Below are 27,515 nucleotides of genomic sequence, written 5' to 3'. Positions count from 1 at the left end.
TAGTAACTATTCTTTACAAAATGCTAAAAATAAAATGTCTCTTTATAGTACTGCAGCTATCAGGACTAGAAGGACTGAAAATGCCATGCTAGCATATCTGGGCTCTAAAGCCGGCTCTCTTTAACAGCTGAGGACTGAGCAGACTCTACAATCTTGCTGTCTCAGGCAAAGGCAAGTCAGAGGAAGATGGTTTTTTGTCTCATACCCATATCAGCATTATGAGCTAAATGTAGTCTATGGATATTTATGGTGCCAGAAAGGAAAAAACAGCCCCCAAATTAAGTTCATGATGGTAATGAAAAAAAAATCCACAGCCTGCAACTGTGAAGTTTGGTAGCAGGATCACAACATGTTTCTGAGTCCACAGCAAAAGCTTTGGAGTGGTTTTGGACATTAAATCACACTCGCAAGGGAAGTCCAGAGCTTTTTTCAAAACACGGTGGAAGGCAATGGGAATCCACATGTGCCACAGAGTACTTTCTGAAGTAATATGTGTATTTTGAGTGTACCCACCACTGCAGTACAATGAACTCTCGAGTTGGTGTGACCTTTATTACTTTTGTGAGAGATGCAGGAAAGTGTACAGGTGAAGGAAATTACAAGAGCCAAGAATGACCCATACTCAACCATGCTCCTCCGGCTGTTTGTAATTACCACTGAAACCCCACAACTATCCTCTGCCTACAGCAGCTCAAAACAACTGGCCCGGTGACAGGAACAGCAAATATGTACAAGTCTGCACCCTGAGCCCAAGGGTGTAGCACTTTCCCAGCTTTGCTGTGATCTGCTGTGACCGAAACCTAAAAGAACCATTTCAGAATAAGGATGGGAGAAGAAAACTAGATAAGAAGCAATTAAAGAAAAATTATTAAAACCTAACAAGCTTCACAGAGATAAAAGCCAGAAGCATATAAGTTAAGAACACAGGCAGACACAGATTAAGACAAAGACTATCAGACAGAAGATAGTGAGAGCTGTTCTGAAGCACGGAACAAGGACACAGTGAAGGTGGGGTGTGTTCATGTGCTGATCAGTGACAAGTCAGGGAGAGCTGTTTATGTGGGCACAGGTATGAAAGCCTGCTGGTACTCAGCCAACACTGGAGTGCCTGACAGTGGCTGAAGATGACAGCGGTGGAATAGAATGAATGAACACAACACAGAAAATGTTAATCTGTTCTGGAACACCATGCCAAACAGGACACAGAATCCTGAACTTGGCACTGATTTTAAAGTACACATCATTTGATGGTTTTACTTACCTAGCTGAGCTGTTATCATGACTCTAACAGAATCACAAAAGTTGTCTATAACTTGCACAGGACGACGTGTTGATAAATCAAGCAGCAAGATATGTCCTCCTCCTGTCCCTATCCACAGTGCAGTATTTTTCTGCAAGCAAATTGTCTTCACTCTTCCAGAATAAGTCAGTTTATGTTTTGATTCTGTGTTTAGTTTTTCCATTTTGTCCCTACAAGCATGGAGAGAATTTGTATTAAAATCTGGTGGGACGCTGTTCCACAACTGCTAAAATGACTCTCTCAATACCACCCTTTTAAGCAATGATTCGGCAATGCTAATCAGCTGATTGACTTGAAACAAACTGGGATGAAAACTAGCAAGAACCAGCTGGTCTCCTTCAAAAGACCTTTAAATAGGAGGCAGGTATTCTCTGCTCTCTCCCAGACTGCAGGAGGATCACTGCAAAGTGGGAGGAGCACACCTAGAACTGGTCCTGACTGTAGCATAAAAATTAAACACGTGGCACACTGAGAGAGAGGAACAATTTAAATGCAAATGAAAATCACTGTCACTGTGAATTAAACTCTGATCTCCTACTGAATCTGTGCACTGGAGAGAGAAGATATGCTTATTCAGGGGATGCAGATAGTAACCGGATGCAAAAGCATTAGTACCTGAAGGACAGCAAAAGACTTTCTTCTTTCTTGAGCAGAGTTATATGAATCTTCTTGATATCACAGAAAAATTGTGAAATATAATAAGGGTCTTAAGGAATTAAGATTCTGCATTGAATATTCTTAATTCTCAGCCAAAAGAGAGGAAAGGAATTCCACATTTATCCAAAGAACTGGGCAAGTTCTTTACCTCCAGAAGGTTAAGGTAATATGCTAAAGAAGGCATATTACCTTTCTATGCATCTGTCTCTACTGGGATAGAGTTATTTTTTTCTTAGTAGCTGGTACACCAATCTGAAATGAAACACTTACTTAAGAAAATGTGCACAGTCAATTAGTTCAGAAAGTTTTTCTGTCTTCTTATCCCAGATTTCCACAAAATGGCTGTTTTTCTTTGCCAGGTAGATGGATTTGTCTATTGCTATTGAAATAATGTTTGCATCACTGTAAGCATTATGACAGAACCTAGGAGAGAGAACTCCAGTCAGATACACAGAAAATACCTAATTGACTACTATGAGGGGAGTTAGCTTCCCTCTAACTCTTACAGAATACTCAGCCTTAGAACCAAACTGGACTTGAATACAATGGAAAGGGTTTGCTATAATCTTCTTATAGTTTGACATAGATTGTTACCGTAATGGAGGATAAGCCCATGTGAGAATTGTATCAAATACTCCAAAAACTTCAGTCTCTAATTTCTAAACAATGAGATGTCAGCAATCAGGCACGATTTAACTATATAGGACAAAGATATGCACACATATACTGAAAAACATGAGGACAAATATTATGCTCAGTATGTGTGTATGATTCTAAATAAAGTAGACAGGGCCTGCACAAATACAATTGCAGGAGAAAAACTGATCAGTGGCACTTATACATTTTCTGAATAGATACAGACTTCATAAATCCTTTATATTGTAAAAATGCATATCCCTTGTTTAAAAGCAGCAACAAACACTTTAAACACTATTCACTGATTTTATTTTAATGCACATTGTATTCCATCTGTATTATGTAAGGAAAAGAACAGAAACAAGAGAATTCAAAGAACAAGCTATAGAACATGACATTACATCAAAATAGTGCCAGAAATCTTCAATAAAACAACAAAAGAGCCAAGTAACATCACTTATAAAAAAACTTACAGTTGACTTGTCTTTGTTTCAATGAGCTTTTGAACAGAGAAATCACTAGATAAGGCAATGATCTTCGTTCCACAGCCTCCCCAGATGATATTTTTTTCAGATAAGCATGAGGATTCATTCAAGCACATCAGTGGTGTGCTAACATTTCCTATAGTTAGTATCTTCAAAGGTGTAGCACCCTTACACTGCAAGAAAAAATACACTCTCCATCAGAAACAAGGAGTATATGGACACTCAGAAACTGTTAAAACAAGGCCACACAGCCTGCTGAAGTAAATTTAAACAGCCAGATTTTCTGAACCATTATGCTATCTTTACAGAATGTTGGAGATAGATTGAAAAGCACCATAGTCTCATTATAGATGTCCCATTGAAAACAGGCTGTATGAGCGGAAACAGGACAGAGCTGGGACTGATTCTTTCTACAGTCCCTGACACGGTTCAAGAACTGGATGGGAAGTCACATCCGTACCTTGAAGACATCCCACAATGGACCATATTCTAGTTCTGCAGTGCACTGAAACTCTGTAACTGCTCTAAATTGCATACGGTCAGGAGCTAACCCTCAGGAACCAGATGATATGAACAGCTCCCAGCATTTATCTGTTCCGCGCACAGAACTTTGACCTACAGAAAATCTGAACAATATATTTTTGAGGGTATCTATTCTACAAAAATTTAGTCTGAACAAAAAGAAAAAGGGTCTGTAACAGCAATAAATAAAGGAGATTAAAGATATTAGAATATTCTTAATAACAACCATTAATGTCACTCTCTATTCAATTTTCCAAGCCTTTCAAAGTCCTATAACGAGAAATAATTTCCCCTCTTAACCCTATTGTTAAAACAGATATTGTAAAACATGTACAGTTTGTCTAAGACTGCAGTAGAAAATTATTTTTAGTTTTAGAGAAGCAATTAAAAATAAGCTGCATGAAATAAAGCTACTATTGTTAACTGCTTTACATTTTACTGATAGTCTTTTGTAGAACAGACAGCAAAGAACAAGTCTACCTTCACTGCTCTGTCTTCAAAAACTGCCAGTCTGCCATCAGCTGTGCCTACCAAGAAGAAATTCTTCTGTTTGCTGAAATGAAATATAAGAATGAATTCTAGAAATGCCTTTATCAGGTAAGAAAATATTAGATGAGTAGCCTCTGGTATTTCAAGAGTTTCACTAAACAACTAAACACTAAAAGCAAATACAACTACTTGTGTTCAGGAATGCAGTCTCCAGGTATACAAGGTGTAAAATTAAGTGAAAATACAGGCAAAATCAGCAGTTGTCTGAGCAGAGCTGCCTGAGTGTACTGGTTTTCAAAATGTAACCCAAAATATTTAAAATTCATTTATACCTTTGCTTTGAAAGAGAATTACAGTATAAACAAGTGATGGAATCTGACATCTTCTGCAGACGATGCCTTCTTGTTTCATCTTCTGTGTTAACTGCCCACAGAGAGCCAGACTGGGTTCCTGCTACAATCCAGTTTTCTTTCTCAGTAGGAAGGGTCACTAAGGCCAAACTTAAAATTTTACTATCTGCCATATCCTGAGTCAGAAAAGAAAAACAACCTGGTTATGATTTCAGTAAGGATAAACACCACCAAATTGCTGGTAATCAAAATAATCTTCTTGGACCCTTGGACTCAAGGCCTATCCTCCCCATTCAGAAATACAATTCCCTATTAATAAAATACATCTTCAGCTGTGCCATCTATCTTCAATAGATTTTCTCTCTCTATTCTAGTGAAGTTCTCAAAGCCATCAGAGAATTAAGCAAATGAAACTGCACTGCAATATACACTCAGTTTAATTGCTAACAATAAAAGTACTGGTCTACTATTTATTTTTCTCAGTTTTAGAAAAATAAGCCATGTAATTTATACTAAACCTACCAATTCAAGTGTATTATAGTCAACAGATGGAAATATAACTTCAATAACTTTGATGATGAGCCATAGTTCTGGCACACATGTTCATCACAACACATCAAGCCTGGTTAAAACCTTTACCCTTTTCTGAAGGCACAGGACTAAGATGTACAAAAATAAAATCAAAACTGCTGGAGGGTATCACCCAAAGTGGCACAAGGAGATGGCATCCATGGAAAGACAGGAATCTTTAAGAGACTATCTATGTGGATTGTTAAGGGAGGTAGAGATACGAATGGCTGTGTAACTACCACTCCTTGTTCTAGCCTTCATGCTAGAAATAGCTTCCATCTGAGCAGAAGAAAGGAAGACAGTATTGTGAGAAAGTTCAGGCTGGATGGCAGGAAGAGAAGGAAAAATGTCTGCATTTTTGCTTCATTACATGGGTACAGTGATGACTCACTTATGAGCAGTCTTTGTTCTCACAAAGCAGAAGTAATATCCTGCTGTTAAAATGCAATTAATTCTTCTGAAATACCTCTGGGTGCCAAAAAATCAGAATAAATGGGAACTTTCCTACGTACCTCACAAGTATGTCCATCTGTATTTAGATTAACAAATGAAAGTTGTGCTTTTTCTGTGTTCCCATTGCCTATCCAGACTCCTGCCTTCTTGCAGCTTTGATTGGCAGCAACCATGCACTCTGCTGTAGCTGTGCTGGGTATTGAAACATACCTCATCAAACAGATAAGCTCTGCAGAATTCAGGATCTCATAAACCTACAAAGAAAGCCACAGCATGCATATGGTATAACAATGACTTGTACAGTGACAAATAACAAGCAATGGAGAACAACGTTTTACGGAATACGAACACAGTATCTCAGCAGGTCTGCTCATTTGTATCTCTACTGTTAATGAGCAATCTTTGTGTATTGAGCAACTTGACACTTTTATTTTTCTCTTACAATTTCAGGAAGTCGGTGGGGTTAAGGCACATTTGAAAATTTCACCCATTTCAAAGAGCAATGAGATGTGTGATTACAGACACACCAGAGTAGGTTTCGCATCCACACTGCAGTTCCTCCTCTCACATGCATGGAATGACATAGGCTAACTGCATTGATACTGTAACAAAGTCCTTTTTGCACAGCCCTAGTAAAGACCATGAAGCAATCCGAATCCTGTTTCCCTGCAATCACTATACAGCAACACAGGGAAAAAACAGCAGGCTAGAATAAATAGTTGCTAGATTTGAATGGAACCTTTTACACTGGATGGCAAGAACACGCAATATTTCATGGCTGCTTCAGTTCCACGAAAGAATAGAAAATACTCTGTGCCTCCTACTAACTTAAATGTCCAACTCCTTTTTAGAAAGCACAACAACTTTGTGGTATCATATATCATAAAAATATGAATACTTATACAAAGTAATACCTGGGAAGATGTTGGTCGTTCCTGAGGGTTTTCCTTCAAACACTTTTTAATTAAATTCTCAACTTTAGGCCAGGGAGCACAGCCATATTCTTTTACAGGATCTAAAATGTGAAATTAGATAACTTCTTAACCAGTCTTTACCACAGTTTGGAAATGAGAGTTCTGAATAACTTTCTTCTTATTTTAAGAATTCATCTAAGTTCTTACAGAGCTGCTCCAAGAAATATCATACTCTAAAAATGTAAAGCTGAAATGTCAGCATGAACAGCTTGGAACTTCTCATCCACCATTAAATGTTAGAGCATGAAATGCTAGAGGTCCTTTTCATTAAAAGCAGTTAAAGCAAATGGATTTTGCTTTAACTATTTCTTTGATGTTCCTATACCTGGAACTGAGTCACAGATATGTGTGAGTTGTGTTTTGGTTAAGGCTGACCATTCAAGGGCTTGTCATTTCAGTCTGTAGTCTTTTCAGTTCCTGTGGAATTGAACATGGATATGGAATACAGATGAGCTTCCAATAAAATATATAGCAATTTAGATAAACAACTCCATACAGTATTTATGAGATATGGAAGTTTAAAATCCACTCAGGGCTTTGAATATGTATCTTATGACTACAGGTGAAGACTATAGTCTTTCACGGTATATCCAGTATTGCAGGGCAGTAAGTAAGAACATCACATATTAAGATTGTAGTACTGTAACATTTAACAGCTCTTTACACAGAAATTGCCAAATTCTGAGTTATATTGTCCAGCTTGCCTATATCATATCCAGTGTGATAGCTTGTTCAATATTTCTTCCAGCAGCCAGCAAATACATAATATAAAGCAGATGGAATTATGAAGAATGTTATGGAGCTGGGCATGGACTTCACACTCTTGGTAAGTTAAAAGGAATTTCCTATTTAAATAGGAATTCTGCTGCTCTTTTAAGTGGCACTTTTTTTTTAATTTAAATAAGATTTCAAGAGGTTTTTAAAAGATTTTAAGATTTGCAGCTTCTCAATAATGGCTATTTTAATGTAATGTATCATGATCAAAGAACAGAAGTGGAATTGTGTTTATCTTAGTGCATGATATGGATTACCACAGAAACATGTGTGAAGTCCAGACATGGTATTAGAAGGTACCTTCAGCAACATCTGTTTTAGCTAGGTCTGGATAAAGTCCCAAGTACACAAACCCTCTGTTTCTTTCCAAAGTGAACCAGATAGATCCTTTAAAATTGCAAGGAAATTATGACCAACATGATGTTCAATAGGTGCCTATTTCTCCTTATTTCAAGATTACATGAAACTAAGAGAAGCTTTTAAAAATTACTATTATTTAGCCACCTTCTCTGATCACTGTCAGATACAACATAAAATAGGAGAGGTGTTATTTTTGGAGGAGGTGGGACAAATGGTCCAATTAATTTTAAAATTATAAGAAACAAGGCATACCTGGTAACTTTCCTTGTATGGCTATTTCATCAAATTCATTTGGAAACTTCAAGCCTTCCATTATTCTACCTCCTCCTGTTAAAATGTCATAAAGCAGCAAGCCAAATGAATAAATATCAGCTTGCTGATTGTAAATAACATTTCCTCTGGCAACCTCCGGTGCTCGAAATCCTGCAAATAAATCATTCATTAATAGTTATGATTCATACCCAAATGAAGCCATCTTTATCCTTTTAAGAGCAAACACTTATTGATGAAAATGTCACAGGAAGTAAACCAAAAATGGCACACTATTTCTGGGCTGGCAATAGCTTGCATGTGGCAGACCTCCAAAAATATCAGCAATCAGTATAAAGGAAGGGGACAGTACATCAGTTATAGAGGTCCTGCACCACTGTATATGAAATAATTCATTTATCAATGAATACTGAAAATGAAGGGCAAGTCTGCAGTCTTTACTGCCTAACATTTAATACTTGAAGTCACACCATTATGCTCAATTTCCAAGACCTAAAGGCACTTTTCAAAGTTGTTGAATTGTTCAGTGCTCTAAAATGGATGCTAATATTTTCTCTCTAAAGTCAGGGAACAGTGTGGATATTAATTGCCTTTCAAAGAAATTAAGACCTACCTGTGCATTACTGAAAAACAGAACACCAAAGAAGTTCAGCAGTGTAATTTCAATATCACAATAACCATACCAAAAGAAGACAGCAAAAATTACAACAAATGCATGTAATTTAATTTGCTTTCTTTTAAACCTTTAGTAAATTCCTTGATTCTTCTAAAAGGGGTTAAAACATGAATAGGAAGTAGGGTCAAGAAGTATAAATCTATCATCACAACTTGTAATATGATTAGGACTTCATTTTGTGATTGACTTCTTACAGACTACATAAAAACCTATTTTTGGACATAATGCACTGTAAACCAAAGCATTTTTCCATACCTGGTGTGCCTTCAGAAGTTTTTATTCCCATTCGGCAACAATATTGGGCAATGCCATAGTCAGCTATTTTTGCAATAACAGCTGAATTGGGATACAGAGTAAAGAGCAACACGTTGTGAGGCTTTAAATCACGGTAGATGATCATTGCTGAATGCAGGTACCTGTTAACCAAAAAAGTATTTATTGAAAGCATTATTCCCACAACAGTAAATCGTGCTTTCAAATGTTAAATATTGTCTTTAAAAATGTCAAATATCACCAACTGGACACCATCTTACTGGATATTGACTTTAGAGTTGTTTTGAAATACTATTTACTGACACATAAACATTGCAGTATTTTAGTATCAAGTCTTCTCTGAAGTGTCACTGGCAGTTTGAAAACTGAATCTTAGAACTTTAACCTTCATTGGTCCCTAAGCTGCTTTTCAGGTTTTGTCATTTTACAGTCACACTTTGATAGCTCCTGAGGACATTCATGGGCTTTCAGAACCTTAAAAATGCACTGAATTAACTTCTCTGACATTTTAATAAGAAGTCAACAGCCACACAGAAATTTCACCTAGAGCTCTAATATTTCTCTAATAACCTGAGCACCACTCGTTAGCAGAAATGAAACAAGTAGCAAAAGTTTGTGTTAGATATCAGCTAATCAGTCATAAAAATGAAAGCATTTGCCTGGCCCAGGGAACATTTTGCTTCTGATAGAAGAAAATAGAAGCTTTTCATCTGCATTACATCCTACTTGCAGCTGTATCCTGTTTTTACAGCAAAGTAGATGTCACGTTTACCTTAAGCCATCAGCTACATGTAGGGCTATCCTGTGCTGGAGTGTTCTGGTTAAACTTGCATTGTCTTGTTGAAGTAAACGATCAAGAGATCCTTTAAGAGCTAATTCCATCACCAGCATCCGGGGACGGATTGCAGCAGCCAGCAGGGACACTAAACTGGGGTGATGGAGGTGACAAAGCACTGCAAGCTCCTGTAAATTGCAAAATCAGATGAAATACTGTAAATAGCATAACCTCTATAGTTCTGAAGTAAACTCAGAAATATTTTGGGGTGAAGTTTTGTGATTTACTTGAGCTTTTTAAATTCTTTGCTAGGGTTGCTAGTCTAAGAGTGGCACTAAAGAAAAAATAAGGCAGTATTTCTTACTTGTCTTAGAAGCCTGAGGGAAGTATGTTTATTGAAAATCTTTACAGCAACCTCTTCTCCACCATAGGATGCACGGTATACAGATCCAAACCCACCATCACCTTTTCAATGATAAAATTGAAAAGAATATTGAAAACAAAGGGATATCAACCATTTATCAAAAAAATAGCTGAAAAAGTCCAATTTTAAAACACGTGGATCATCTACTGTGTTAAGGCTCATGATTAGTAATCCAAACACATAAAACCCAGTGTCCTAGCATACAAGTTAACAGAAATTCAAAACTCAATAACCCGAAATTCATAATACTTTAAAAAATACATTTCTACAGAAAACAAATCTCTTAATTTTTCTTCCATATGTTGTAGAACTGACTTCAATAGATTTGTTTACATCAGCTCTGTAAAAAAGACCCTACAAAATGATGCTTACCCAAGAGAAATTCAGGAGCTTCATCAAATTCCAGATCATCATTGTTCAACATAATATTTCTAGGCAAATCAGCCAATATCAGATCAGGAGCAATCTGAGCTATTGGAATGGTATGTCTTGGTTCATCTGGATTTGCCAAAAGGTCACCTAAGAAAAACAAGTAAGACAAAAACCAAAAAAGGATAGTTACCATTCAAAAGGCACTGAAAGGTACATGCATATCTGTGAGTGCACATGATCAATATACCTAAAATGAAATCCTTATGTGTGTGTATATATATACATATGCACACAAACACATAAAGATACTTACATACATATACAAACTAATTAAGTTTGCCATTCAACTTAATGTATCTCACATGTTTAAGTATTTTCAAGGTTCTGTATATGTACAAATCAAATGTGACAGCAATTGTCGCTATGTAACAACACTAAACAAACCGAGAGGTTATTCTTCTGTCTATAAAAAGAAAGAATTCTGTTAGTATGTAGAACGTAGAATGAATATTGCTTTTTAAATTTCTGTTGTATGTGGTCCTACCAAAATACCTAGTATCAGCTTTACTGTGAACTGCATTCAGTTCCATGAAGGAAGTTGCATTATCAGTATCATGATAAAACGATTCTTTTCATTATTACCATTTATACATGACTATACAGAGTAGCTGCAATCTGTCCCATATTCTATACATATACAGATGTCTCTTATATAAAAAAAAGAAAGAACAAGTTGCTTTTAACTTATACTGTTAGTTATTTCTTACAGAAATGACACATTTTAAAAGAACATGAAGTACCCATATGTTATAAAAAGGGGTACATACAGGTGTGCCTCTTACATGCCTAAATGGCATAAATATATACCTTCTTCAGCTTTTTTAAGTAAGTCATCAAGAAGGATTTTTTGGTGTTCTTCACCATCCTGAAAGCTGTAGAGAGCCCATTTCTTCAACAGTGTTTCCCCTTCACCACATACATCTATATCCAGCAAACCTGGAAACCATTCTTCCATAAGAGAATCTATGTGATCCACAACTTGCCCCAAAAGGATGCATCCTTGAAGAAACCAAAAGAGGGAAATTACATTTGCAATCTGCCATACTTGCAATTACAAAGCTAAACTCTACATTCCAAAGGCAAAAGCACAACAAACCAAATGCCAAGCTGCACCCAAACTGGAGCAAAAATCAGGCTCAGGAATAATTAACCTTTTCTGCAAGAAGGTGCTGTAATTTTCAAAAAACTGTCTGGGTTGTTGTCGAATATTGCTGATTCCACCAGGCAATAGGCTTCAGGAGACCAGTTCAAGTAAATGCCTTGTCTCCAGTACATTCTGTTAGGACGAAGAGCTCGCTCTAGAAAATACAAAATTACATTAAAAGTCTGATCTCCAATATGAACGCAATATTCTTAAATATATGGCAAGTTCATGGTACTTTGAATATTTAATTATGATTGTAGGTTTATGCCTACCCAAATAAAAAACAAAATAAAGGCTACAACTTTGCCATGAAAATAGCTCTACAAAAGCTGAATACAACCTTTGCCTTCTTTTGCACACTGCTGTAAAGATCAGGCATTATCTGTTCCTGGGTATTTCTAAGTTACAAAAATGACCACTGCTCGTTTTCTCACATTTGAGAAGTGGCCAAAAATTAGCCAAAGCAAAACAATAGAGCTTTAATATGAAGGTGCTGGCATTCGTGAGCAATGAATTCACGCTCACTATTGCTTTTGAAGATAAAGATTCGTACCTCTTCCTGACAGCATGTAAGGTGATATTTCAAGCAACCTGTTGATCAGCCTGGACCAAAATCCCATAGGAAAGTACGGCATCTCATAAAGCCTGATGATAATTTCTGAATTTTCACTGTGGGGAAGCTCTATAACAGGTCTGTGATCAGACAAACTGAAATAATAAAAATATTAGACATTATTTAATTATGCTGTTTATCCAAACTGATAGATGACATACAGTATTTATTATATAAAACGTATTATTTATTAATGAATGATTCAAATGATCAGGGAGCAGACAGGTAGTGTATTTGCTTATTCTACTTGCTTGTGGTAAAGTGAAGTTCTGCTGTAATTTAATCCCAACAGAACTTCAATAACAATCATTAGACACTGAATGTAAACGTGAGAAAAAACTGAGATACATATAAGGCAGGTAAGACATTCAGATAAATTCTTCCTACATCAGGACTTTGAAGAACATAGAAACTCTGATCAATGCAACCATGCAACACTGTCTCCATCAAGCAACATAAGCATTCTTAAACACATGAAGAAATCTGTTATTGAGGCAGAGGAACAGTGTTAAGTGCTTCAGATAAAGATAAAAGACCTCATTCAGATTCAATCATGACACTTTTTTGTCACCACATTTAATGACTAGACTGTTTGGAGGAGATACTGCCTCTGAGTAACTTGACTGTGGTTCTCACTCCAAGCAAATAGGTATAGAAATTCATTGGTTAGTTTTTGTATTGCAATAAATATCTGTAATACTGGCACACTGCGATGTAAAGGTAAATCATAATCTTCCTGCTGCATGGTAAAAGAAATATCATCAGAACATAAATCATTTTATCATTTATAGGTTCCATTTACCCACCATGCTAGTATGATGTAAGCTTTATCTGCTGCAAGATCAGTTTAAGATGTTTCTGAAAGCATTTACTAAAATGTAGTGTATGAAGTATATTATCATGCTTTCATACACCAAATTGCTCTCATGACCAGTTAAACTAGGTAATCTGATGGGAATGTTTTGTTTTGATTGATCTCTATGGCTGTCATTCGTGGGTTTAGCTCTTTGCTTACCTGCTTGGGATTAGTAGTTGATCCTCTCCTAATGGCAAAGCAATCTGAAACTTTTCCAGAAGCTTAAAGTACTGTGACATGTAGATCTTAGGAAACTTGCTCTTCTTTAAAAGGAACTTTTCCACATCTGAGCGCTTTACAATTCCCTTAGGATATTTAGAAAAGCCTTCCACTTTCACCGTCAGAATCTTTCAAAAAAGTAAACCAATTTCAGCTGGACAGTCATCATTAATTAGATTGTATTTTCCTGATTTGTTCCCTGAAATATTTGGTAGGCTAAGACTTAGGGGAAAAAAGGACTCCATTTCACAGTGAAACCAAACATTTCCATTTCTAGCCAGCAAGAAGACAGCAGTAAAAAATACTTAAGCTGTCCAAACCACTTGTGTGTTACCATTCTTCAGTAGTTTTCACTGTGTATTGTGACCTTCTAGGTCTTTTCTCATAAATTGCACCAGCTTTAACGGCTCAAATGTGCATTTTGCCATCCCATTTCCTGCACTGAATGACACCCCAAGATGTGAACACACATCGCTCCCCTTTTCCATCAGTACCAAGTACACAATGACCCTTCTTCCTCCATTCTTACTACTTTAATCCAAAGCTCCAGCTTTATCTCAATTTATCACAACATATTGCAGGATTACTTTGCATCCATGGGGTTTTAATATTCTACATCTATTCTCTTGTCCAGTGCAGTTTAAATGTTCCTGAACATTACAGCATAAGAACATAGAACCACTGAGACAGTTGTCTAGAAAGCAAAGGGAACAGAAAGAGACAGGTAAACCAATCTGTGCCCTGAGAAAATTCTAGATCATGAAACAGTAAAGAAATGGTGAAGAAGAATCACTGATAAGTTACAGTAGTTTCAGACAGGGGAAAACGTTTTACAAATGTAGATAAAAAAAGCAATCACAGTCTAACCTGTGCCATGATTTTACACAGCCACTTAGGATCTACAAAATACAGATCTCTCAGCTGTAGTGCTGGGTCTTGAAAATGGAGGAGTACACCTGCACAAAGAATATTGTATTCAGCAATGCATTTCTCAAGTTCCATATTAAGCACAGTAAATACCCCACTCTGGCCTGCTTTTTTTATGTGACTTGACATAAGCAATTTGAATAATAAACACAGCTATTGAATTTATGTCAATATTTCAGGACAGTAGAATGCAATCATGGTTTGTTCAGCTTTACTTGATTTTCAGATGTTCTGTTAGATATGTAATCTGACTTGTTTTTTTTCCAAGCAGCTATGTGTCGTTTATTATTTAATCTTACGCAGGCTGTACAGCACTGAGATAAGCTGTGACATATATTCATCTAATCACTATTCTATTCAAGCTATTACAGCAGTTGCATCCTTCTTCAGAAACTGTGTTGTCTAACCAGCAGGTATCATGTTCTCAAGGAGGGGTAAGAGATATAAATTGTTACAGTAGTGATCCTTTATATCTTGGAATTCCTTTGTGACACAGTAACCTGGATTATCAAACTAAAGCTACCCAAGTTGAAGCATTTCAGCTCAACACTGTGGCAAACTTCTGCGAGATTTAAAAATGCATACAGGTAGGTCTGCTGCAGATTTCCAATAAAGTGCTAACAAACATACCTGAAGGTAATATTTTACCTGATTCATTCAGAAAGTGAATTGCATGAGGGAGTTCATTTTCATCCAGTTGTAACTGGCTTTCTCGTACCAGTTCCAGTAAGCGTTTCTGATCAATCACAGGAAATTCAACTGGGACATTTTTACGTTCTAGCAAAATTCTCTTCTCCAGCTCCAGGTAGCTGTCAGGAATTAGCTGACCAACCACTGGCTGATCTCTGATCTGCAGAATTAGGAATAATAATCTTAAATTTATTCATTTATTCATGTGAAATGTAGACAATAGAACTAAGACGTAAGGTACATCCATTCAACAGCAGCAGCAAGAAGAAACAAGGACACTCATTTACTGAGTAACATGGCTTCTGAAAGGTAGATGTATCTAATTCTACCAGAATTTTAACATGAATGTTCTTCTAAAAATCAACAGTCAAAGAAGAAAATATTTCCATATTTCCATAAAAAATGATGTCTTCTCAGAAGACATAATTTCAAAGAGAAGGCTTTGATTTGAAGTAAAAGGAAAGTATTTTCTGTATGAACAGATGATGTCATACATCTCAAGTGAGCACAAGAACAGAGGTAAATGAATAAAAAGTTTATACCTCTTGTAATCTGTAATCTTTCTAGACATGTCTTTAGATAAACTGCGGGGAAAAGGGTAGTAGCTTAATTAAGTCTCCACTGCTGATAGTCAGTGGACAAGAGGAGAGGAAGAAATAAATTAAGCCAGGTTAGCGACACTCAGCGGAAACAGTCGCATGCTTTCCCCTGTATCCTGAGCCTGAATCCTGAAGATAGTTTTTGACCTTTGATGTTAGCACCCAACAACATTTTTCATTCTCTGTGCTTGCTGAGCTAGGGTTTTTTTTGAGGAAATAGGAAACAATTTTCCCAACATTTCCAAATTGGCTTCTTAGTTTGTAATCTTCCTCTAAAAGAAGTTAAACACCAAAGCACTGTGGCATTTTTATGTGTCAAAAATATGATTAGTACCTTGTGTAACTTCAAAGACTCAGAGCACTTTATGACAATGCTGAATACTTAACTCACTTTGTCTAACTTCTAAGGTACCTTGTAGTACTCTTTTTACAAAATGCCTACATTATTTATGGAAAACATCTCAATTTTTCAGGCTACCTTACATTTTTGTGAAGTTTAAACATCAGTTTAAGTCATAGTCGTAAAAGATGTGGATGTTACAGGAAAAACTCCTAGGTACCTCAGAGGGAAATGTTTCCAAAAAGCAGACCTTCTCCTGCGTGCTAAAGTGTGGTGAGATACAGGGCTAGATAAACATCTACAAACATCAGCTCTATTCATGCCTACTGAATGTATGAGAAATAGAATTAATTCATTCAACCTGAATAGGCCACCTCATTGCCACTTAGCACTGGTTAGCTGTTCCTTGAACTGTGGAATGAAGTTAGGCAGATTACAGATGTGGCTAAGCTAGTAGTTCCTGAAAGACAGACATAAGGTGTGCGTACTCTTTCTCTCCTTTGAAACACCACCAGTGTGAGGCTGGTCATAAGTACAGCATTAGCTCTGTAAAATCTTCCAGGCAGTAATTCAGAAGAAATTTGTGCTCTGCTATGATTTATGAAGTTCTGCCACTGACTTCAGTAGCACAGAGCACAGGACACCACTCTTTAACATGTTATGAGACTGTACATGATGGATGTTGTATAAATGGAAAAATAAAAATATGTATATTCTTTTGCAACAGATTGGATCCTCTCTCTCTATAAGATCCATGCCTGGGCTAGTCTCTTCATGCTTATTATTCACACCTATTGCTTCATGCTGTGGCTTAGGAGATACCAGGGAATTCCCCTTTTTAGGAATAGTTTCATACTATGTAAAATAAAACCAGTAAATGGAGAATTAGCTGGTTTTCAGAAATCACAAAATCTTACTTCCTGGTCCCCTGAAATCTTGCAGTACATACTATTGCAATTACATGACGCCATCCAACAAAAAGCAGGTTTTGACCAGATTTCTTCATAAAAAAAAGACAGCCTATTTTTAATTAAATATCCTATTTATGGCCCTAGTGCTTGAAAACATAACTTAGCTGAGATTTTTACTAAGGTGATTTTTTTGGAGGAAAATGAAATTAAAACAAACCTGACAATTTTCCTTCATTATTTTGCTGCATGTAACATTTTATATAAGGCAAGATGAGTTTGCTATCACACTAAAAATGTATTTAATTATGTGTTATTTAATGTTCAATACTTAACTAAAACTAGGGTGTTTTCAACATCATGAACAGTATGTAGTCACCTTGAAGTGAAGACTCTCCTTTATTATAATTTTCCGAAGTCTGATAACGGAATCGGATTCTTCAGTAGCATTCACAAAGTGATAATCCTGGATTGCTGGGAAGCCTCGCTTATTCAAGAGCTCTCTAGTAATTTTACTCATGCAGGCTTTACGTTGCATTTCATCAGAAACATCTAAATGAGTGCCAACAAGAATGACGGGGGATGTTGAAGCTCGGGCCTGTTAGTAAAATCCAGACAGTTGATGTTACTGTTTTATACCCACATAAAATGTGAGCAATTTAGTCAAAACAATCAATACAAAGAAAAATCCTTAAATATAACTCTTTTAAGTAAGTTTGAAATCTGAAATACCATTTCCTGTCTTTATTCAGAGTAAGTTTAAACTGCAATCCCATATAATGGCCTATAAATACGAAACACATTTTTTAACATACAGAGAGCAGTCTACTTCAAAGTAGAAATAGCCAAAAATCTGCTTTTTCTAAAAGGAAGAAGTGTAGATCTAGATTTCATACATTGCAGATTAATAACATTGTCAGTACATTAGAGGGACAACTGTATTCTTCATTAAAAATGCCCAACAAAATGGAAAAGCAAAGGGTACTCTACTAGTTGTCATCAGAACAGTGCAGCAATGACACACTGGCAAGCACTGCACAGCAATGGAGAACACATCAGAAATGGTGTTCATAAACACTAAACTGACTGCAACTCTCTGTCCTGTATCACTGCTCAAGTGGAAAGAGTGAAAAAGACAAGTTTAACAGGATCAGTATATAAAATCTTCATCTAATTGCATTGCCCAGCCATGGCTAACCAACATACAAAAGGAAAAGACAAGTAATGCTCACCCACCATGGGGTGACTCCGTCAAATTAAATTAAAACACTTAGTGCAGAAGGAAAATACGTAGGCAGATTCTCAAACCAATTTTCCTACCACAGTCCTGGAATCACTTCTATTAACAACAGGATTCTAAGCATACACTTAACAGCATGATTTCAAACCTGCATCTAGTCAGTTTTAAATTAGTAAAATTCTGATTTCCACAGAATTTACAATGGTGTAAAAAAAAAAAGCAGGTTTAACTACTCATCCCTTTAACACTATCCCTTTCTTATTTTCATCAGTCAATTTCAAATATTGCCAGATTATGCAAACTATTCTTTTGCACATCACTGTCTACCATTTTAAGTACAAAATGGTGCTGATGATTGTATTTTTTACGTGTACAAATATTTTCATATCCAATATATTGTATATTTCAGCTCGTTTAATCTTACTATTTTTACTTACTGAGGAGCTTCTTCCCCTTTTCTGTGTCTAAAAATATTTGTGGTTTATGTGATGTTCACCAGCAGCTCCCTGGAATGTGAAATTCCATTCTGTACATATCTATGGCTTACCTTGATGTTAAAAAGCCACGGCTTCATAGCATCTACCTCTGCATGTCCTTTGCTGAGATCATAAACAGCAAGATATAAAGCTCTTTGGGTCATAAAATGTGGATGGGTACTGTAGAACTCTTCTTGTCCTAATGATAAAAAATTTCCCGTTTAGTACTTCTCTCACCGAACATTTTCAGATCACAGAAAGACAGCAGAACACTTATTCTCAGATCACTAATCCACAAATGAAATTAATGTTTACAGAAAATTATCTAAATTGAGAGGAATCCTATAATAACTACGAATTTTAGGTAGGTACTCTGTGGTAGCTTACTGACTAAAGCGTAGTGTTTAAGTATGTACACTAGTTTTAAAAAAAGAAGTGTAAGATTTAACAACTGGATAAACATGGTTGCTACAAACACAACTTGAAAGTTCAAGATTCTTTTAAAATTCCAATATTGAATTTCTCCCTCATTCCTTTATACCCCCCTTCCTTCTTCCCTTCCTTGCTTTTATCCTTCCAGCAACTTTAAAATAAGACTCACAGGTTCACATGATTAAGCGCTTAAAATCACAATTGAAGCTGGACATTCAGCTTAAATGCTGCTCTTCTGTGCTTATCCATTGTGATAGAGACTGTAGTTAAATGATCACAGACCCACGTTTAAAAATAACTCTTCTATAGTCTAAAGCGCCCCTGAATTTTACAAGTGCTTCTGGAGTTGCCCAAACTTAGAAAGATTTCCAAAACCTTGAAGTTCAAAGACTCCTTCTAAGTTCTTTCTTTAATATGATCTTATAGAACAGTGATGCTGTAGAGCCTAGAGAGACACAGACTACAAAAGGGAGAAACAGAGTTGAGTGGAAGATGATTCTTCTCATGATTACAGTTTCTTGCTATTCTGAAATGACAGTTCTAAAGTGCTATGGTCAAAATGAGTGGTCAGACCACTTCTGGGGATGAGAAATTTCTGAGGCTTTATATTAAATCTGAGGGATTAGCTACCCACTTACAGAATTCACTAATTTATAAGTAGACAGTTGACTTTTGGTGTAAGATTGCACGATTCTACTGTTCACAATTCAAAATTTCACAGGCTGACTCCAAGAATAAGTAATGCATTAATGTGTTATAAAAAGACAATAGTTAAGGACAATAAGCTCTTTAAATACCTCCAAAATCCCACACATTTAATATAAGATCTTTCTTCATTTTGCCTTTCCCTTGAATGATCCAGTCTTCTACATCAATGCCTACTGTAGCTTTTGGAGAGCCCAATTCTGTTCGTTTGCATTTCATTAATTGTTGTAGCAGGGTAGTTTTCCCACTGCCGGTGTTTCCAACAATCATGAGCTTCATTCTGTTATAAGGTACAGCCTTCTTCAGTCGTTGTTGAAGAAATCTGGCATAAAAAAGTTTGCAGAACTCACAGCAGTGTGTAATAAAGAAAAAAACCAACAGAACTGAAGACCAAGGAAAAATCTAAACCCATACCATTTTCTTTAAATTTTCAATATGTCTTTGATATTACTGGGATTTTAACAATCTATTCTAATTTAAGATTTGAAAATTAAAGCTTAATTCAGAATATGCCTTTTTTTGTTGTGTAATTACCCAGAAAATATGCTCTGTGTACTTGAGAACACAAGAAACATATTAGAAATAATTGGTAAGCACCATTTCTTGCATGGTTTATAGAACCACCAAACTCAAGAAGTAATACTGTTAAAAATATAAAGCACTATAATCTGTTTTACGTGTGTGAGTTCATATGATATGATACCTTCCATAGAGCAGCATGCTCGATTTTGTAAGTGAAACGAGCATGTTTTTTCAAAAGGATATGCTGCTTTCTTAATGCTTACTGCATATCCCAAGAAAGCAACATAAGGATATTCAAGAACAATAGAGCAACAAACCTGATAATGTCTCTGGCTTTGCATCCCACATGTTTGAAATCTAAATTAAGATGGAGTCCTTCCAAAGGAAGATCCCAGATTTTGGACAGTCTTCCCATTTCATCAGGAAAGAATCTCAAATCCGAATTATGACTTACATCCAGAGAAGTCAAGTTCTCTAGGAAGCCAATCTGAGGCGGAATCTAAGTAAAAGAACATTTAATGGGAAATGAAACATTACAAAAACCAGTATGAGCATGAATACACTAAATACTTAACAAAACTAGGTATTATTTTTACCACTGTATTTTTAGCTTTTTTTAATAAACAGGCCTAATTTCCCCACAGTAATACACAACAGACCTCCAAATGAATTAATTATACAAACTGATTATACGATGACACATTCCAGACAGAAAAGGTTAAAAAAATACAGTATTTTCATTCAAAAGAAGTATTATTTGCACTTACATACCTTTTATTAATAGAATTTATGATGGTGTGAGAGGTGACATGAAAATCAAAAGAACATTGGAAAACTATTTAGTTTTCTTTAGGTAGAATCTTATACTTTACCTCTTTTAACTTGTTGTGGGATAGGTGTAGCTTTTCTAGCCTAGACCATACACATGCCTTTTCACTCAAGTCCAAGATGTCTATTTGATTATGATTAAATAACAGCTCCCTTAAGTTTAATGATTTCCAGTGCATTGGTCCAGGCAGGCTTATGATCTTGTTTTGGCTTAAATCTACTGATCGCAAACTGGAAACACAGAAAATAAAATGAGAAGTTAGAAAATGAAAAAAGTAAACCTGAGATTTGTACTGGAACTGTATTACTTTTTAATAATAAACAAATGGATTAGATATCAGAACATACAGTTCTCAGACAGGAATGTAGATTGAAGAAGATAGAGAATTGCTACTACAAGCAAAAGTAATTAAGATGATATTTTAAGTAGGTCTTTGTTACCTCAGGAAAAAAAAAGAAACAAAATACATATGATTGATGTAGTATAATATTCTTTCAATGTATTTTTCTGTGGATGAAATTGCCTGGTCATGAAAAGAAACATCCACACTGTGGATGTATATGTTGCAGACAGTAACTGGAAGAGTCACTTTAAATAAGTGTACGTATTGTGGTAATAGTCCACTTCCTTATTCTTTCTACAATTAGCAGATGTGCACGACTCTGCTCAGATTAGTAGAAGATACAGATAAATATGGTTTACATTCCTGTAATTCAACTGTAAACAGTATAGTTAATATACATTTATACAAGTAACAGAGAATGGAACTTAGTTCATGATTCCAGTTATAGCTCATGGCAGGACCTGTTATGTGCAATGTTTAATTTGCTAGAATAAATATATTTAAAAAGGTAACTGCAATTTAGCATAACACTAATATGCATTTTCATGTGCTTTTTTACAAATTTCAAATAGAAAAAAAAAGCAATGGGGAACTTCCTGGTATTACCAACTTTCTAGAAAACATTCCACTTACTTACAAACTGTGGAGCCTCACTAGGTGATCTGGGCTGCTCTCTTTCTTGTTCCTAACTTATGAGACTAACGCCGGATGGTACAGATATCTCACACTTTTATCAGAACGTTTCTAAATACATATTATGTGCATAAACTATATAGTTCAACTACACATATATATAAGAAGTACATAAAGAAGAACATTTAATTTCTGTGAGCCATCTGTTGGACACGCATGCTGTTTATGCTACTGTGGAACATGAAGCATGCAACTCATTGATTTGTCTGGGCTGGGAGACATAGAACCTGGAAGCTGCACCATTTTTAACACATCCATTAAGTCTACTGCTGTGAACACAAATGTTAGCATGCTGAAACACGGTAATATCATGTTAATAATGACGTGCTCTATGTAAATTTGATCAATGTAAGTTCACAAATTTGTGCATCTGCCTTCCCAGCACTCACACCTACCCACATCTATCAGATACATAGATAGATAGGTAACTGATCTGATCAAGCCTTGCAAGCTCTCCTTCCACAATCTGATTCTAGTGATCTGCTAAGGTCAGAAACTTCTATAAAAAAAAGCAGAAGTTTAATTTTCACAAGAGAAATGCATTGAAGGTATACCAAAATAAATGTCACATGCATCTTTATCACAATCCCATCTGGAGGAAGTGTCATTTTTGAGAATAAGTATCTTGTGATATTTGGGAAGTGAAAAACTAATCTCAGTAGCTTTGTGCAAATGTTGAAAAGGAAAAATTGCCAGTGTCTTTTTATTGCTGGTTTCAAGAAAATAATAAATTCATTCTGGACTTCTCAGCAAGAATTGTCAGCTTCAGTTCAAGCAATACATACTCAATAACGATGATCTGAATTTGAGGATCAGAGTTTCTCAAAATAATGAAGAAAATGTGACTGATTTGTCTTCAGTTAAAAGCTACTAATTTTTGGCTTTAATATGTTAGAGAAAATTTCCTGAAAATCAGTAAAACATGCATGTCTTGTCATGAGATTTTCTTCATCAAGAACTTACAGCAACTTCAATAAATACAATAATAACTTACTGTGGTAGAAGAAGAATTGCTTCTGGAACTTTAGTAAAAAGATTTTGAGATAATTTTAAGCTTGTTATGCTGGATGACAAGTCAGGTATTATTTCTAAAGCAGAAAAAGAGATTAATCCTATTACTTTTCAGAACTGTTTATTTTTAAGACTCAAATTTTCTAAAATCAAAGACAAACTAAACCGGTCAGTCCATCATCTTCTATATACACAGGCCTTTGTACAAGCTACCAAAGGCAGAACCTGAAACCTTAGTTTGTTTAAAACTAAACTCCCAAAACAAAAGAAGTTTAGAACAGAGTTAATGTATTGGCGTTTATCACATTACATCATACTATACTTCATCTCATACTGGCATTAAATACTGAAATGAACTCATTTACACTTTGCTGTATTGCCAGTATACATACATTCCCATCATTCACACTGTGAGTGGTGAGTCTTATGCATATAAAAATGACTCCAACAATTCAGCTGTGTTTAATGCAGGTCTAAGAGCTACCTTCTGAAATACTGTCACAGTAATTTAAAAGTGGAAGGTTTTATCTCGAAGACAGAAATAAATTCTGAGAGTAACTTATGAACTCATACAGTACCATTAAAATCTCATTTATGTAATTTGTATTTTTCATAGATAAATTAATTTTGATACCTTTGCACAAAATATGCTAAGCCACCAGAACACGCTCGGGACAAGCATATGTGGAATTCTCCTTTTCTGTTCTCCCAAGACTCTGAATGCTGGTGGCTGAGGAAGTTTGCGGCTGGGAATGGTTTCTAGAAGGTGGATACTATTTTCACACTTACCAAGAGCATTCATCCTGGCATTGAACTGCTCCAGTTTTGTACAGCCCACAAAGACATTCTCAGCAAGGGATGAAATATTGTTCTTACTAATGTTTAAAATTTTCAGTTCTTTCAAGCATATGGGTGAACGTAAGCATGAAATTTTGTTTCTGTGAGAATAATAAGAAAAAAATAATCCATGTTTTGTTCAGAAACTATTAACTAATAAATGAAAGTAAAGAGTATTGATCTGACAATGCTATCCTTATACTAGTAAACCATAAATAAGACTTTTGTCTGTATAAAGACCGATCAGTCAGTAAAAAGCCTGGTAGTGTGGCAACAATACATTATGTGACTGATACTAAGATTGTTTTAACTAATTTGGAGAGCAAACGTCAGCATGTACTACAAGGTGTCATTTCCTCATTACATACTGCAGCTCAATCCCACACAAAGACGACTGTTGCATTTGTAAGTAATTCTGTTTACTAAAGATGTGTGTTTGTAGGATTATAGTCACAGATGGACTATCAATCTAGAACCAAAAAAATAATGGAATTTTGTATAGGGGATACAATTCAGGATGGGTATACAATGCTACAAACAATGTATTCTGGGAAGAACACCACCAGAAAGAAACAAAGATACTGAAAATACAGAGACAGAAGAACCAGGCAGCACTGTTTTGCAAAGGTAATATTGCTAATAAAGTGCAAAATAAAGCTAATGAAGAGAAGAAATGCAACACGATTTTGAATTCAAAATATCCCTTTCATATATTTGATTCATATTTAATACTGCTTCCTTTAGTTACTTACGTTGCTATCTTTATTTTTTATCAGCTTCTGTGTAAAATAAAATATCACCATCTTATTTAAAATAAATTATAGGAGAAGAATGAGACAGTATCCACAGTTTACAGAGCTATCAATAATAGTACTCTTCGGAATTCCATATAGGTATGAATTATCATCTCAGTCATTAACAAATATAATAAAAAGTGTTAGTAAACAAAAAATTACACATTTTTCTCTGCTTCTGTAATTTAAAACATATCCATAAACAATAAATGCAATTCCATGAACTACAATTAAAAAACCTTTGGTGAATACAAAAACCTTTGGTGAACACGAAATAGAGTGAAAACTCTGTTCTGTATACCAAAACCCTAGTTGAATATGTTAGACAACAGAGACAGTCCCGTGAATGAACAGTATGGCAGTAGAAAAATGCTGAACTACAACATTTTCAGTGTGTCACTGAAACTGCAATGCTATTAGATTCCATCAAGGCCCAATACAGATATTCTCAGGTACTCTGTAATACAACATGGAAAATTGTAGCAGTTCACACATACAATGTTGTTCACGTCCTCCAAGATAATGTCAGTGTTTCACTGCAGACTAAACTATCCTTTCCATGCTATAACAGTCATCTTTCTGAATGACAAATACATTATTTGCTATTGTGTTTGTTATGCTCCATTCCATTTACTAATGCTACTCACCCTTCCAGCAATAACTGTTCCAGATTTTCAGCAACATTTGTAAGAAATTCAGGAGTGCACACGAGCTGATTGTATGAAAGATTAAGTTGCTTTAGAGTTGGACATCTGAGGTATGGATCCAAAGCAAAGGAAGGTCCAATGTCATTTCGAGAGATATCAAGATTTGCAATACAATTCATTTTCAGTAAATAAGTAGGAAAAGAAGTAAATCGGTTACTGTGCAAATCCAAGTAAGTCAAGCACTTCAAGTTCTGAAAGAAAAGGATAATTTGTTTTTAAAAAGATAAGTGAAAATATGAATACATATGTTTTAAATTGAGTTATATTTTATACAATTTATTAATTTACTTATATTTCTCTTACTAGGAAAACCAGCAGAAAACAGCAATCATACCAATGTAAGCCATAATATTTCTATTAAAGAATAAAATATAAAGCAGTCTTCAAAATTTATTAGCTTAGTTTCATAAAATGTAACAGCTATAAATTGCCTGCATTTCTCAGTTCCATTTACATTATTATGTTACTCAATATAACATGTCCTAAAGCATTTCTCTGCAGTAAAAGACTTAAAACAGTTCCATAAAAATATTTTTATTTCTAGCTGAATATAAATCCACTGAATGAAAATTGAGTGAATGTATGAAATATACTCCCATATTCATGAGTAGTACTGTTACGGATACATTGTTGGAGACAAACAACTTATTGTAACTAATCTCAACTTGTATTACATAAAATTAGGCAGAATTACTTCACACAGTTGTTCTGGAATGTTTGTAAGAGCATTTTGGTGGAGCTCCAGTTTCTCAAGATGTTCCAGATGACTAGTTAAGCAGCTATTCTGGCTGATGGCATCAATGTTCTCCAGTTCATTTGATGAAAGATCTAGTGATTTAATATATTCCTTTTCTGAGATCAATGAAGAAAGACTGTCTGATGGTCTTATATGCGGTGAAATTTTTGAGATGCTTTCTATTAAAACAAAAACATGGGAAAAATAGCATGATTTCATTTATCACATAATTAAGATCAAGCAAACCTGGGATCTAAAAATGCAGAAGTCAGCAAATGTTTGGATACTGGTAAGATCCAAATCCATGAAGACTTCTATTAAGAGACAGAATTTTGTAGAGAAGAGATGGACACCTACACACTGCACAACAGAAGTAACTTTTGAAAGCTAGAAAGGGCACTCATGAAATATCATTGTCTGTCTAATTCTATATAAATTGTTTGTGAAACCCAGGGAAAAAAAAATCCCTATATACGCGTGATATGTACTCCACTGTAGTATTTACAAAATGTATCCTCTTCTTTGTAAAGAAATATATCATCTGACTAAAATCTTTGCAAGCTATGCTTGTGAAAGAATTAAGGATGCAAAATCTGTTACGCATGTTAAACTGTATAGTTTTCTTACTGAAGCATTCATCTGAAGGCAAGAATTTTCTTCTTTGTTTCATTAATGGTTCATAATCTGAGCCAGGTCCCTGAAAAATCACAGAAGAGAAAAAACAGTTATGGACCCATGAGGCTATGGTTACTTTTAATCAGAACTTCCAGGGGGAACCCAAAGAAACTATACATTTCAACTAAAAATAACAATAGGTCACATCTTTATAAAACTTACTGATCCATGCAATAGGAAAGAACAGTCAATCTGAAGTGTAATGAAAGTAGTGCACTTTTTGGCAACCTAAAATAACTTTCACTAGGGAGGGGTGATAGGATAGAGCATGATATTACAAAAAAACCCTTCTCTGGGGAAGCCAGTCTCTCCAGTTTCCTTTTATAGTCAATGGAAAGAGACAAGCTCCTTCCAAAGGAGCCTGACTTTGATTCCACGGATTTATCCTCTTCTGTCTCCTTACAAAACTGGTCTCCATTCATCACAGTAGCAGTCTGAATATTAGTTTCATTAAGGCTAGTGAAGTCTCTGTAAATAGGCCCACAGTTTTTGTATTTCCAGTTGAACATCAGACCAGGAATTTGAGCAATTCACAGGAATGTGTGCTTTTATTGATCATAAATTTTTGATGAAATAAACTCTCAGCTGTACAGTGATCTGGAGCACGGTAATTTCACAGCAATAGAAGGAAATATTAAATGGCAACAGCAGGTCAAGAGCCCACATGGCCTTTCCTAACACTTGATTAGCAGCAACTTTGCAGTAGGTAACACAGATGGACTTACAGGAAGCGTGGAAGAAATAAGGGTCTGACTTACCACAGAGTAGGAATGTCGTGGCATGGTAGGAGAACCTCTTT

The 27,515-nt window shown here is 35.6% G+C and overlaps 1 protein-coding gene across 1 annotated transcript in view; it reads right to left on the bottom strand.

Annotated features, from left to right (window-relative positions):
* LRRK2 (leucine-rich repeat kinase 2) overlaps positions 1 to 27,515 on the bottom strand; it is a gene marked incomplete at its 5' end in the record, with an annotated part of 65,628 nt that overhangs the window by 4,003 nt on the left and 34,110 nt on the right. The window contains 29 exons of the mRNA XM_010018598.1: positions 1,262 to 1,470; positions 2,228 to 2,380; positions 3,067 to 3,251; positions 4,081 to 4,153; positions 4,422 to 4,615; positions 5,522 to 5,716; positions 6,377 to 6,477; positions 7,823 to 7,993; positions 8,772 to 8,932; positions 9,562 to 9,752; positions 9,929 to 10,029; positions 10,361 to 10,507; positions 11,228 to 11,419; positions 11,572 to 11,718; positions 12,118 to 12,272; positions 13,193 to 13,380; positions 14,120 to 14,208; positions 14,828 to 15,029; positions 17,096 to 17,314; positions 18,504 to 18,631; positions 19,662 to 19,891; positions 20,409 to 20,590; positions 20,964 to 21,150; positions 22,951 to 23,044; positions 23,757 to 23,905; positions 25,246 to 25,496; positions 26,000 to 26,220; positions 26,669 to 26,738; positions 27,475 to 27,515. The exon at positions 27,475 to 27,515 is cut by the window's right edge and continues 102 nt beyond it. Coding sequence (XP_010016900.1) covers positions 1,262 to 1,470; positions 2,228 to 2,380; positions 3,067 to 3,251; positions 4,081 to 4,153; positions 4,422 to 4,615; positions 5,522 to 5,716; positions 6,377 to 6,477; positions 7,823 to 7,993; positions 8,772 to 8,932; positions 9,562 to 9,752; positions 9,929 to 10,029; positions 10,361 to 10,507; positions 11,228 to 11,419; positions 11,572 to 11,718; positions 12,118 to 12,272; positions 13,193 to 13,380; positions 14,120 to 14,208; positions 14,828 to 15,029; positions 17,096 to 17,314; positions 18,504 to 18,631; positions 19,662 to 19,891; positions 20,409 to 20,590; positions 20,964 to 21,150; positions 22,951 to 23,044; positions 23,757 to 23,905; positions 25,246 to 25,496; positions 26,000 to 26,220; positions 26,669 to 26,738; positions 27,475 to 27,515 — 4,626 coding nt within the window. The remainder of the gene's footprint in view (positions 1 to 1,261; positions 1,471 to 2,227; positions 2,381 to 3,066; positions 3,252 to 4,080; positions 4,154 to 4,421; positions 4,616 to 5,521; positions 5,717 to 6,376; positions 6,478 to 7,822; positions 7,994 to 8,771; positions 8,933 to 9,561; positions 9,753 to 9,928; positions 10,030 to 10,360; positions 10,508 to 11,227; positions 11,420 to 11,571; positions 11,719 to 12,117; positions 12,273 to 13,192; positions 13,381 to 14,119; positions 14,209 to 14,827; positions 15,030 to 17,095; positions 17,315 to 18,503; positions 18,632 to 19,661; positions 19,892 to 20,408; positions 20,591 to 20,963; positions 21,151 to 22,950; positions 23,045 to 23,756; positions 23,906 to 25,245; positions 25,497 to 25,999; positions 26,221 to 26,668; positions 26,739 to 27,474) is intronic.

This window comes from Nestor notabilis, unplaced genomic scaffold (genome assembly GCF_000696875.1).
Source record: "Nestor notabilis isolate BGI_N333 unplaced genomic scaffold, ASM69687v1 scaffold11577, whole genome shotgun sequence".
Taxonomy (NCBI): domain Eukaryota; kingdom Metazoa; phylum Chordata; class Aves; order Psittaciformes; family Psittacidae; genus Nestor; species Nestor notabilis.
Note: the sequence above shows the minus strand (reverse complement) of the source record. Positions and strands in the feature narration are given on the sequence as shown.